This window comes from Pavona decussata, unplaced genomic scaffold (genome assembly GCF_977016875.1).
Source record: "Pavona decussata unplaced genomic scaffold, jaPavDecu1.1 SCAFFOLD_366, whole genome shotgun sequence".
Classification (NCBI taxonomy): domain Eukaryota; kingdom Metazoa; phylum Cnidaria; class Anthozoa; order Scleractinia; family Agariciidae; genus Pavona; species Pavona decussata.
Window position 1 is genome coordinate 605,794 of NW_028145742.1, and position 12,497 is coordinate 618,290.

The 12,497-nt window shown below is 40.0% G+C and overlaps 1 protein-coding gene across 6 annotated transcripts in view; it reads right to left on the reverse strand.

Moving 5' to 3' along the window:
* Nucleotides 1-2,953: 2,953 nt before the first annotated feature.
* LOC146452577 (otoferlin-like) overlaps nt 2,954-12,497 on the reverse strand; it is a 43,845-nt gene continuing 34,301 nt past the window's right edge. For all 6 annotated transcript variants that reach the window (XM_085097715.1, XM_085097712.1, XM_085097717.1 and 3 more), the window contains 15 exons: nt 12,209-12,334; nt 11,699-11,734; nt 11,126-11,217; nt 10,466-10,636; nt 10,140-10,297; nt 9,798-9,937; nt 9,318-9,406; nt 8,614-8,712; nt 8,356-8,406; nt 8,015-8,105; nt 7,267-7,366; nt 6,321-6,499; nt 6,036-6,136; nt 4,924-5,071; nt 2,954-4,423 (listed from right to left, as the gene is read on the reverse strand). In XM_085097715.1, the coding sequence (XP_084953841.1) occupies nt 4,391-4,423; nt 4,924-5,071; nt 6,036-6,136; nt 6,321-6,499; nt 7,267-7,366; nt 8,015-8,105; nt 8,356-8,406; nt 8,614-8,712; nt 9,318-9,406; nt 9,798-9,937; nt 10,140-10,297; nt 10,466-10,636; nt 11,126-11,217; nt 11,699-11,734; nt 12,209-12,334 (1,614 nt within the window). In that variant the 3' untranslated portion in view covers nt 2,954-4,390. The remainder of the gene's footprint in view (nt 4,424-4,923; nt 5,072-6,035; nt 6,137-6,320; nt 6,500-7,266; nt 7,367-8,014; nt 8,106-8,355; nt 8,407-8,613; nt 8,713-9,317; nt 9,407-9,797; nt 9,938-10,139; nt 10,298-10,465; nt 10,637-11,125; nt 11,218-11,698; nt 11,735-12,208; nt 12,335-12,497) is intronic.

Consider the following 12,497-nt stretch of genomic DNA (forward strand, 5'->3'; position numbering starts at 1 on the left):
CTTTGTAAACCAATTTGTGATAATGTTATATTAAAATAACCATCAAATTTTTTTATTCCAATTGAAACTCTCTTGGTTTTTTTATTGTATATTTGCCCAAATTTGTTGGCTCCAAAGTTGGTAAAAATATGATGATAATGAAATTTTTCACATTTAGTTGGAACATTTTGCTTTTTTGATTTTTGTTTACCAAGTCTAATTTTTCCTTTGTATATCATGTTTTGTTGCCGTGTTACAAGCTCAAGATTGTTTATACAATTATTTTGTTTATTTGAATCTTTGTGATTAATTTGCATTCCATCAGAAATTGGACCATTAAAACATTCGTAAACAAATCGGTGAACATAAAAATTTTTGATTCCATTTTGGTTGCGAACAGTTGTTTGCAAATACCCAGTTAAATGTAATATTCCTTTTCTTGGAATCAATCTCTTTCGATTGATTATATATCCATCAGTTGAAGATCCATAATTTGTGTAAATTGGATGAATAAAATATGTTTTTCCATCATGAAAAACAGTATTTGTTGCCAGAATTTGCGTTGATGAATTTTCACTGGCAGAAAAATTCATGTTTGCGATTTTTGATTTTTTATTTTTTTTCTCACTCATTTTCTGTACAATAGTATCTATCACCATGTTCTTAAGTAGTTTTGGTTTTCAAATTCATGTCCAAATTACCCTCCAAAACCCCATTATTCATAGTCAAATCAAAACATAGCCAAACAACCCTTGAATTCATTGATGATTAATCATTGTAAAGTGGAAAATTAATGTCATCCAAATCGTTACACATTCTGTAAAACATCTTATTGATTATTTTATTTTCTGTGCGTGTAAACTCACAATCATTGTCTTCCATTGGTGGAAATTCCATTAATCTATTGACTGTTTGCAATTCTTCTTCAGAGTATGAGCTGTTAAAAAATTCTTTTCTGGCTTTGTGCATGTGTTTCATATTTTCAGAGGCTGTAACCAGTTGCAAATTTACAATTGAATTGTTCTGGCGATTGGAATCAATGTGATTTATTTGCAATCCAGGAGAAATATGTGTCTGATTTACGGCCTCATAGACGAATCGATGAGCGGGGCATGTATTGTTACGTCCCGGAGAAATTATATAATAGCCATTCTCAGACAAATATCCTTTTCTAGGTTCTAATCTTTTTCGATTGATTATATAACCATCAACTGAGGCTCCGTAATTTTCAAATGTTGGATGAATAAAATATGTTTTATCATTGTGATCAAATTGGTTGTTCATATAAATTAGATTACATAATTTTTCGAAACCGGTTATAATCGGTTTTTTTCTTCATCATTCAAATCAGCGATTGATGAGTTGGTTGGATTTAATCGATGATTGTTTGTGAGTTGGTGTCATTTATGAAAAACCTAAATTTAGCGTCTCCGTTGCAGGAGTTTTGAAAAACCGAGGATTTATGTTTTTAGGTTTTTGAGAAACCGAGGATAAAAATTTAGCGTCTCCGTTGCAGGAGTTTTGAAAAACCGAGGATTTACGTTTTTTGAGTTCATTGTTGAAATAGTATTTTATGTAGTTATTGGGGTGAGATAATGTGTGGTTTATGGGGTTTATAAGGATTTGTATGGGATTTTTTATCATTTTTTGAAAAGTGGGCTGATACACCCAAATATCTAACTACTGAACTTAGGTGCCAACGAAAGGGATCTGTCTCATATGGTCTAGGGGCCGACTTTTCTCTCCCTCACTGTCTTGTCGGGCACAAGGTATCGGAAAGCATCGCGGAACCATCTCCAGCTGGCATAAGCGAACTGCGGGCCGAAATCTCGTGGTGCATCGTCATGGTACAACGCTCCGGCATAGTGTCCAGAGGTACCGCTGTCGGCTGTATTTTTCTCTCTTTTTCAGCCATTTTGATATTAAAGCTGGCAAGTCACCCGAAGACATCGTAGGGAAAGAAGCGTTTCATTCATGTCCCTTGTCATGTCCTAGTCAAATTGTCGACGGGTATTGTGTACGATCCATAGCCTTTAAGCCAATTCTGCACATTAAACACTTTCCCTTGAAAATATAACATAGATAAATACATTTACGCGCATGGGGGATTGCATCCCTTCGGTGTCCAAGATCAAGGGCCTGTTTCACAGGAAATTCCTCCGCGAATCTGGAGAGATTTCCGGAAAAAATGTCAGGGAAACATGAAATAATTACGGTACAGCAGGGTATTAAAACTCGGGAAATTTGAGATCTTTTCCGTGAATGTCACCGAAAAATTGAGAGAATATTCCAAATTTCCGGAAGAGGGTAATTTTGTTGGACAAAAATGCCTGGAGAGGAACGGCCTTTTTACTATTTACGGCCTTTTCGAGTGGAAGAAAAGCGCTGGTTATGTTCTGTGTAAATAGTTCGCGAGTATTACGCTTTCTTTTTAGCTGAGATAATAATAATAACAATAATAATAATAATAATAATAATAATAATAATAATAATAATTACTTTGGTGAATAGCGAAGTGAAACGTTGTCTTCAGAGCCGATTTCAGCGAAATCTGCCTGGTTCTTTTATCGCCTTCAGGCTGCTTTGTACAACTTCTCAACTCTGATTATAGCGTTTAACGTAGAATGAACGCACTCCTAATTACGTTTGGAGATTGTGTGGTACAATCAGTGGATCTTGGTACGCGTATCTGGCATCCCCCGCAGATTTTGGTACGCACTCCTGATCTTTGATCATTGCTAGTATACATAAGTTATTTAAAAAAAAATTAGAATGCAAAACAATTTCTTCTTTTGTTGAGATTGCCTGCGTTGTTTTGTTTGACTTTTATCGGGTCACAGTTCCCTAGGACCAACTCGATACTTCAAGTCTAACCAAAGATTTTCCGAAACCTCCCGATAAATGGCGTAGAAAACCCGAAGTCTGCCGACTCAGTTGAACGAGGGGTAGCATAAGAGAAAACACAAAACAGTGCTCATTTTGTTCATCTTTATTGTTTTTGGATATTATACCCTCACGTACGGCAAATACACACACTGACTACCGTTAAATACATCCCGTAACTACTGTTTCCCAGCACTAGACATACGGATAGTTGTTAATTATTACGCTAATATATTTTACGTTCCATATCTGGTTAACTGATAGATCTCCGTCATTTAATATGTACAACTCAATTCTGCGGATTCGCCTCACACATTCTGTACAAATTCAGCTTATTTCATGACCTCAAGCCACGGTAAATGAAGATTCTCTCCACTTGGGGAGAACTTAGCCTCCTATGAGTGTGCGTTCTTTTACACCCGTCACGCAATCTCACTCTCGATCTCAAGCAGATTGCGTGATGCAACAATACCGATGAAACGACTGCGTGACGAGTCAAAAGAAGTTTTTAAACGAGGCAAGCAAATAATTCGTGTTGAAAAAGCAACTAGTAAATATCTGGAAACCAACTCAATCGGTTATGTAAAACTGGCATACAAAAAAATGGAATAAATACAACTAAAACTCAAGATAAAACAAAAACCTTTCGCCTCTGTTGAAAGGTTTGCAATTTTTTCCGACATGAAAGCAAATAACAAGCCATCTTTTTAGAATTTCTCAACATTTCAATCCTTTGATAACACAAACATTACTGTATTGTCATCCGTCTGCAAGAACCACTTTTCGTGTGCATCTATTTTTGACAAGATAATCCCAAGCCTGTGAAAATTCATCACTAAGTATTGCTTAAAAAAAATAACTTCCACTTCAAAACAACAAGAAACTTTAACGCTTATTTTAACACAATACTTTGGACGGGCTTGAACGGCGCGCTACATTCTTCGCGTTGTGCTAAGCCTAATCTTACCGGCTAAAACCCAGTTACCTACGATCAACACTAATAAGATATAGCATGAATACTTGTATCTTACTTTAATTATGCATAAACCTGAATGTCGCACCCACAATGCAACACAGAAAAAAAAAACCTCACGCAGCCTCATTATCAAGGGAGAGAGAGGAACCTGGGGAAGAGTATTTAAATATTACTGCGATCCGTTACTGAAACAGTAAAATAAATAGCAGAGGACTGTACTGTGATCAGCACATCAAGGGTTTTTAACAAAAGTTAAATTACATCAAATAACAGTCGCGTTTATACAACTGAAAGCTGCTAATAAATAAATGCAATACAAACTTAAAAAATGACGTTAAGAAAAATAAATTGCGATGTTTGAATTCGAAATATACATACTCTGTAATAAAATAAACGCGTCTACAATGATATCGGCTCGTGTTTTAACTGCAAGTATTACAGCATATTAAATAACTTTAAATAACTTGAGGAACTCATACACCTCGATGAATAAATTAATGAACAGTGCCCCACGAAGGTCGCTGATTTCCGTGTCTTTAGCGGGTGACTAGTTTAAGCCCCGAAGATCTTCTTGACCGTATATCCCTGAAAATAAGAGGACACAGCATTAATTTAAAGAAATAATTGATTACACGAGGAATAATCATTTCTTAAAAGAGCGACAAAAACAGCCTCGTTTAAACTCAATACCCAATTTCCGATTCTTACTTTGTACGTCATGCAAGTGCACCCAAAAACACCGCTGAGGTGGCCACACAAAACACTGTGAGGGGAGAGGTTAAGAGTAATTGGTTTCTAAAGCTCCCCTACAGGAGGGGGAAGGGGTTTAAGGCGATATTCACCCGCACTCGTCTTGCTTAGTCGGTTTAGTTGTTTCTAATTTTATTAAGGTGTTTTTTAAGCGAACAAATATTTCTTGCAACTTGCAACGTAGTCAAGGTGAATGAAAAGCATCAATCTATCACATATTCACTCTGACCAAACATTGGCGCCTTTCTATCAGTTAAGTGGAAGGCAAACAAGAAATGAACTCTGCAAGAAAAGGCCCTAATTTGGTATGGTGCATATTTGAGTAGGGTTCTTACAGGCATGGAGTAGAAGAACAGGCCCATGAGTGCCACCAACAAACCAATGACCAGGAACTTAATCAGGCACATCTTGTAATTATTCCATAACATGTACTTCAGGGACTTGAACGGGTTCATGAACCAAGTAAAGGTCGAGTCAGGCCGGCTGAAATAACAACACGCTTAAAGTAAGCAAAAGTAATTTATTTAATGCCAATAACACGGGAAGTGCTTGCGCAATCTCCCGAGCCAGAGGCTCATGATAAAGTGCTTGACAATAATCCAGATCGAATTGGAATTAAGAAATGTTGGTGTTTGAGGAGAGGGAAAAACCGGAATACCCAGAGAAAAACCTCTCGGAGCAAGGACGAGAACCAACAACAAACTCAACCCACATATGACGCCGAGTCCGGGAATCAAGCCACATTTGGTGGGAGGCAAGTGTTCTCATCACTGCGCCATCCCTGCTCTCCTGTTAACATAAATCAAGTCAAAAAGGCAACATAGAGCACAGCAACTGCCTGCATAGTACTATGCCTGGAAAGAGCGCTATGTTGTGTGACTTAAAGGGGATGTTTGTGGCTGACTGTCTCGTTTACCATAACTATATGGTGACCTTGTTCAACCAAGGTGTTCAAAGAACGTGGTTCGAACAAGACAATGATAATGACTCCAAGTCATTCCTGTTTGAGCAAATATGACAAATTGGCAGGCATGAGACGTGCAAGCCGTTAATATTTTCTTGCACAATCTTTGCATTTAGGTCACGAGAGCCTCCTTATTAACCCTTTAAGCCCAAACAGTGATCAGCATCAAATTTCTCCTTGTCATACCAATGCCTATTCAACCCCTGAGAGCAAGAGAATTAAGGATATGATCACCTAAGGTGAATTTTCTTGGTATTTTAATAACTTCTCTCCAGTACTTTTATAAGAAACGTATGGGGACAAGACAGGAGAATTTGTTCTTTAATATTAGGAGTAAAAGGGTTAAAGTAATCCTGCTATTTCAATTCCAGACTGTCGTGAAAGCAATTAAATAAATAAATAAATAAATAATAGCATAATATAAAATAATATAAATAAATAAAAGTTACGCTAATGCTGCAGAGAATTGTTAAGAAATCTTACTTGGGTTTCTCAAGAGCCTGCGGATCTTCACGTGCCCGTCCAGCGGGTTTCTTCTCAGCCTCTTCTTGAGTCAGCAATTCAAGTTCAGCTTCCACTTTGCCCTGTTGTGGCAATTACAAAAAAGGTAAATGTAAAATGTTTTGAGCGAGTGAAATTTGCTGATCAATAAAACGCCAACGTACAGCCACCCCCCCCCCCCAAAAAAAAAACAAATGGGTAGGGAGGTCAGTTGGGTGAAGGAGGGGGGGGGGGGGGTATTGACTTATGAACAGAAAGCCAACATACAGCCAGTTCGATTTCTTCCTCCTCAGTGTTGACGAAGAATGGCCAGAAGCCCTTCATGTGCTTGATCTTGAAGAAAGAGACCTGGGGCACACTACCATCCTGCTTCAACATGTCCAGAGTACAGGTCTTAGCGCTCTTGGCACCACGGGGCATGCGCGTAAGGTCCAGCGTTAGATCACCTGATGAGACAAGGGAGATGGTGAGAGAGACCACAAAAGAAGGACTACACGGTAAACAAAATCATAGATCACACTGAATTGAACATTTCCGAGTTGTTGTGAACCTCATTATGAAAGCGAGGCTACGTGCAAAAAATTAGTTTTGCATATGAATGGAAACTAATTTTCATAATAAAAACTTTGCACTTAGCCTCACTTTCATAATGAGGTTCAAAACAACTCGGAAATGGCCTGTGGTCTCGAAGTTAGATCGAATGAAATTGATCACGTGACGTGATAGCCTACAAAAGTACCCGGATTGATCGAATTGGTCTGCGGGAAAAAACCCTTCCATTCATTTTACTAACTCATTAACAAACAGGTTGCTTTCGTTGTGTTTATATCTTGTATGGTCCTTGTTCCTTTTTAATTCAACTTTCCCTCAACGGTCTTGTTGGTAAAGCCGTAAGTTTAGGTGGTTTTTGTTCGGATGAACTTTAGGAGTGAAGAACAAAAAGAAAAGAGTACTTCTGTCTCGGGACTGTCTGATAGTTGACCTTGGAAATTTGAGGTTGTTAAAACTACAAGCAACTATCAAACGATATTCTCTCGATAGAAACACTATTGCTTAAAAACAAAACAATATAAACTTCATCTTCTTAGAGCTTTTCATATACAAGAAAAGGTGCTTCATTTTAATTTCGACACCGTTTTGAGACCAAAACTTAAAACTTCCCCATGATGTCCTCCCTTTAAAAGCATAAAAAGCCAGCCAGCTTGTTTCTCACCAATAAAGTCGTCCGCAGAAAACGCGTCTGCATCCCAGACCTGCAGGTGAAGTCTGGCGGGAACTTTCTCCTCTGACTCATCCCAAGAGAAGAAACTGGCCTGCAAAGACGATCAAACAAAAATTAGCCTGTGAGTAGGCTCCCAAAGTGGGCGAAGAGAACGGAGAGCGGAGCGGGGTGAGCCGAGCGCGGTCTTGGGAGCCTGTTCACAGGCTCAACAAACATCAGCGGATATGTTTTCTTTCTCAGGGATTCTGCGCACCCGGCGTTCAAGCAGTACCCCTATGAAACGTCTTTGAAAGGCTGTCACACGAGGCAATTTATCTCGCAGCTTGCAAAATGAAGATGACAGCGTAGTGCGAGACAAGTTAACGAAGTGTTTCACGGTGCAACTAATATCGCTGTGCTGTGGAAGGTGGAAGTGGCCTTTGAACTAGTAGCTCCGACACCCTAATAAAGTTGTCGATTTATTATGAGTGATCGACCAATCAATCAATCAGTCAGTCAACCGATTGACTGATTGATTGATCGATCGTCGGTCCACTTTTGCAGCAATTGACAATATTTGTTCTCACAACGCCTCACAACGCTAGCACAACAGGAAAAAGTTCGCTCATATATGCTCTGCAACTTGACTCGTCTCAGATTGTTTTCGTCGAAGTTGCACTGCAAGTCTCAAGAAAAATCGAACCGTACAACAGCGCCTTTATGTAGCTTAAGTTAACTGCATCGAAGCAACCAAGCACACCTTTCGAGTGATCACAATTCTTTCTTCGGCCTTCTGGTACTGGAATGGGAAGATAAACCGCCAGTTGAAGTTCCCTTCTCCAGTCAGAGACCTGTGGAGTTTAAGAAAACATTCAAACACAAAGCAAAACTTAAGTAAACCTAATGCATACTGTTTTTTTTTATTCCACACAGCTCTAACTTTTGAGTCTGTGGATAAAATCCACCCGTTCAAATGAACGCTACTGGGCTGTACTCTCCTGTAGTTATGTCTATGATGCTGTACAAGCCGGTTCTAACTTTTGAATGTGTGGATCATATTCAAAAGTCTGCTCACAGAAATGAAATTTATTAAGTAATTACCTGTAGTGCACGTCTGTCTGTTGTCGGTCCTCTTTCAGTCCTTCCAACCAACTGCAAAAAGAGAAAAATATTTATATTTAACGGGCTGTCAGGAAAGGTACTTAACTAACACAGTTACCTACTGTGTTAAGTGTGGATGTTTCACATGACTCTAGCCTTCCACTAGTATAGTGTATAGTGGAGAGGGTAAGTGCAGAAGCCATTTTCTTACTCGGCGAGAGTGATCGGCGTGATTTAATTATCCGCATAAGTACTAACCCCTTGACAAAGATGTCACTGCACTTCTCTCCCGTCAGGATATTGGACTCCTCTAGCGGTACATCTTCAGTGTTCCAGATGACGACTCGCAGCTCATAACTGAAATGAATGTTAACAACGTTTATTAACAGAACTACATTGAGCAAGAGCATTTGGCAACAAAGAAAATAATTTCAGCCTCGCCCCGTGTCGTCCTTTGCGCGCATAGAATGTGAAGATACCCGACGAGCTGATCGGGAAGACTCGCCATCGCGTTTGGCGAACGTGACGTCACCCGATGAACTGATCGGGAAGACTCACTATCGCGCTTGGCGAACGTGACGTCAGCCGATGAGCTGATCGGGAAGACTCGCTTTCGCGCTTGGCGAACGTGACGTCACCCGATGAGCTGATCGCGAAGACTCGCTATCGCGCTTGGAGGAACACGTGTACAAGAAAATTTATAATGAAGGAGACGAAAGATGGGGAGCTGACTGGTTGATCACAAGAGGTAGATCGAGGAAGAAGGCAACTTCCTCTTCTAACAGGAGCCCATTACTCTCCCAATGATTAGTTGATTTTCATTATTTAACAAGCACCATTTCAAATATGTTAAGCCACAGCACGCCCTAAGTACTTCTCACCACTATCACCCAAAGGATTCAAGCCCCGAGGGATTCATACAGCTACCAGGAATTTGCCCCCTAACTGTGAAGAGTTCTTACGTGGTAGGCTTTCTCGGTGTGATGTCCACAGGCGCACCAGGGGATGGCATGTCCATGGGAAACATGTCGATCCACATCTCAATTTTACCCTGAAGACGAACACAAAAAGCCATCAGTTAAATGAAAAACGTAGAAAGAGTTCGCCAACAGGTTTCGCTTTTACTGATATTTGTTAACTTTCGAAAGTAATCCTGTGTTTGTTTTGTTTTCGCTCTGCTACGCTTTGTGATTGCATTGGTTAGCAAAATTCACGCCACTTTCTCAACCAATGAGAAGCAAAACCAAAACCAATCGTGTCTTGCCCGCACGAGTTTTCCCGCGCTTGGCGCCGGTGATGTAAATTTCCTCCGAATTTTGATTGGTTCATTGCGCTGTTTGTGTCTGCTGTGATTGGCCACAGTAATTAATTTGGACAGAGCAACAACACAACAAAATGGAATGCTTGACATTGTATCCGTCATTACTTCCAGCTATCCTCACCTGTTCCACGCCGGGTTTTTCCGGGTTGAATAGTGACCTCGTTTCCACATGTTCTGGTACCAGAGGAAAGCCTCTCTTTAGAGTGCCGTAATTCCGCAACGCCTTGAGAGCCACGGGTTCATCTGACTGTTTAAAATGACCTGCAAATGAGAACAACAAAAAGAGTAGTTCAACAACCTTAGACAAATTGAACGAGTTGCATGAAATGTTCGCGAACATTCGTTATTTCGTGTTCGTGAATTCGTTATCAAATGACGTTTTCCTTGACATTGCCGCCGTGGTTACGAGAGGTCTTAATGCTGTACCACATCCGACAACAGTTATCAGAATGGTTCAACATACCACTTTCCTCCAACACTTGCGATGTAGCTCCAAACACTTTGTTGTCAATGCGAACTCTCCCTGTTGAATAGTGTGGTCCATCCAGTCCCTCATCCTTGCATAGCTTTGCAAGGATCTGGGTCGGGCGCATGGGATCACGCCATTTGTTGAATCCAAATCTAGAGAAGAAAGCAGACATAAATGCCTTTGAAAGACACTCGGTTATCCAACAAGCGTGAGTGGAATAATTATAAGACGTTAAGTGTAGTCTGGTCTGTATGAAGCTGAACCGTCGATCCTTCGATCTGCTGACTCAGTATCTCTTACAAACTCCATCTAACACTTACGTAGCATAGCTCTCCTGGAGGCCACACGTGGGCCGATGCTTGCTGTAGAACCTGTTCTCCAAATCAACTTTGGTTTCACCAATGAGATCATCACTGCCAACCAAATCCCAGTCATACACACCGACTGTTAACACTGAGTCCATTGGAATGATCGCCTCGAATTCAAAGCACCTAAAAGCACCAACACAGCAAATCAGATCAGTTGAGGATTGACAGGAAGGTTAAGTCTTACTAATGGACGACAGGTTAAAACAACTCCTTTAATAGACTATTTCCGAGTTGGTTTGAACCTCATTATGAAGGCGAGGCTAAGTTCAAAGTCTTTATTTTATTTATATGCAAACAAAACTAATTTTCATGTGAAAAGCTTTGCACTTAGCCTCGCTTTCATAATGAGGTTAACAGCAACTCGGAAATGGCCTATTAAACTCTGTACTGTTCGTAATGTTTTGATCAACCTCGAGTGACCTTCGACAGTCTGCATTGATCTTTGGTAATCTTCGGGTGATTTGTACTCGAATAATTGCACGCGAGGGCAAATCGATTGGCCGAGATCAGTAATTTAACGAATCTCAATTACTTGAAAGTAATTTAACGGATCTCAGCCAATCAAAATGCGGTAAATTTTCAGTCACATGGCAACACTTCATAATTTTGTACCTTCCGAAGACTGGGTTGAGCTGTTTTGACACGTAGTTGTCCCTGTCCCTCACTTTGTGCTTTCCAAGTGTTACCACCAGGTATGGATCAGCCTGAAGAAGGAAAACAAAGACGAATGAAACACAAAGTATGCTGCAACCTACGAAGGAAAGAATTTCAGTCGAGGCGACCAGCACCGTTTGCAACGTGTTACATGGTTGGTCGGAGGACAAAAGAACGAACAACAGAACAATGCGCCCAGCCCTAAAAAACAATGCAGCTGCAGGTTATAAGGATCCAGTGAAAATAGAGTTTTTGAAACGTGCAGGTCTACTGTTGCACTCACAAGGATAAGGCAAAATGGAATTTAGACAGCTGGCGTATTGCTAGGTTTTTGTTAATATAATTTATACTTTTATTGTTATCTTCTATTGCTTCTAAACTTCCAGTGCTAATTTTGTGTCGCTTTTATGTTTTAAATCATGTTGAGGGCGGCCATTGGACTTTCAGGATTTTGGCGCTGTATAAATGTTTATCATCATCATCATTACTATTAGGCAAAGGTAAGTTTCACTTCAGCACGTCACCACTCACCTTTCCATTAACATCAGAGGGGTGCAGGTTGATAGCCTAAAATAAACAGACGATCACAGTTTAAAGAAAATAAATGGCTGATTCATATGTATTCAAATATTTTATTCAAGTCCGCAAAAGATGCGGCACTCCTCAATGGTTTGTCAAAGTGGTTTTGCTAATCTCAAAAGTTTCAAATACTTAAGCTAAAACCATAATATGAAAATACAAACTTCGTCTTATAAAGCTATCATATCGCTTTCATTATGAAAGCGAGGCTAAGTGCAAAAGTGCATATGCTAAGTGCATATGCATGAAAACTAATTTTCATAACAAAAACTTTGCACGTAGCCTCGGTTTTATAATGAGGTTCACAGCAACTCGGAAATGGCCTAATCCACAGCCAGTGAATGATTGAAAAAATGCGTAATAAACGTAATAAATCAAACAACATTGAACAAGCTACGAACTAACAATACACGATACAAACCCACGGCGCATGTGCGCTACTGTTCCCATCACGTGACGTACCTTGATGACGTAAACTCGCGCCAGTACATTGACCGGTTCGTTGCTGGGTAACTTGAGGAATGTACCAACTATAGGGTCCATTTCCACGTGCTCAGGTAAGGGGTACTTCCATACTTTCAAAGACCCCTAAGATGGAGCAGCAAAGTTTAATATACCGTTGCACGATTTATTTTTTCTATGCTCGTGCATACTGTCACGACCATTACGAGACAAGTTGAAAGATACACGCTCCGTGCTGCCGAGTGTCCTGAAGTGAAATTTTTCATAACTAAAAAATGGTGCAAGTTGC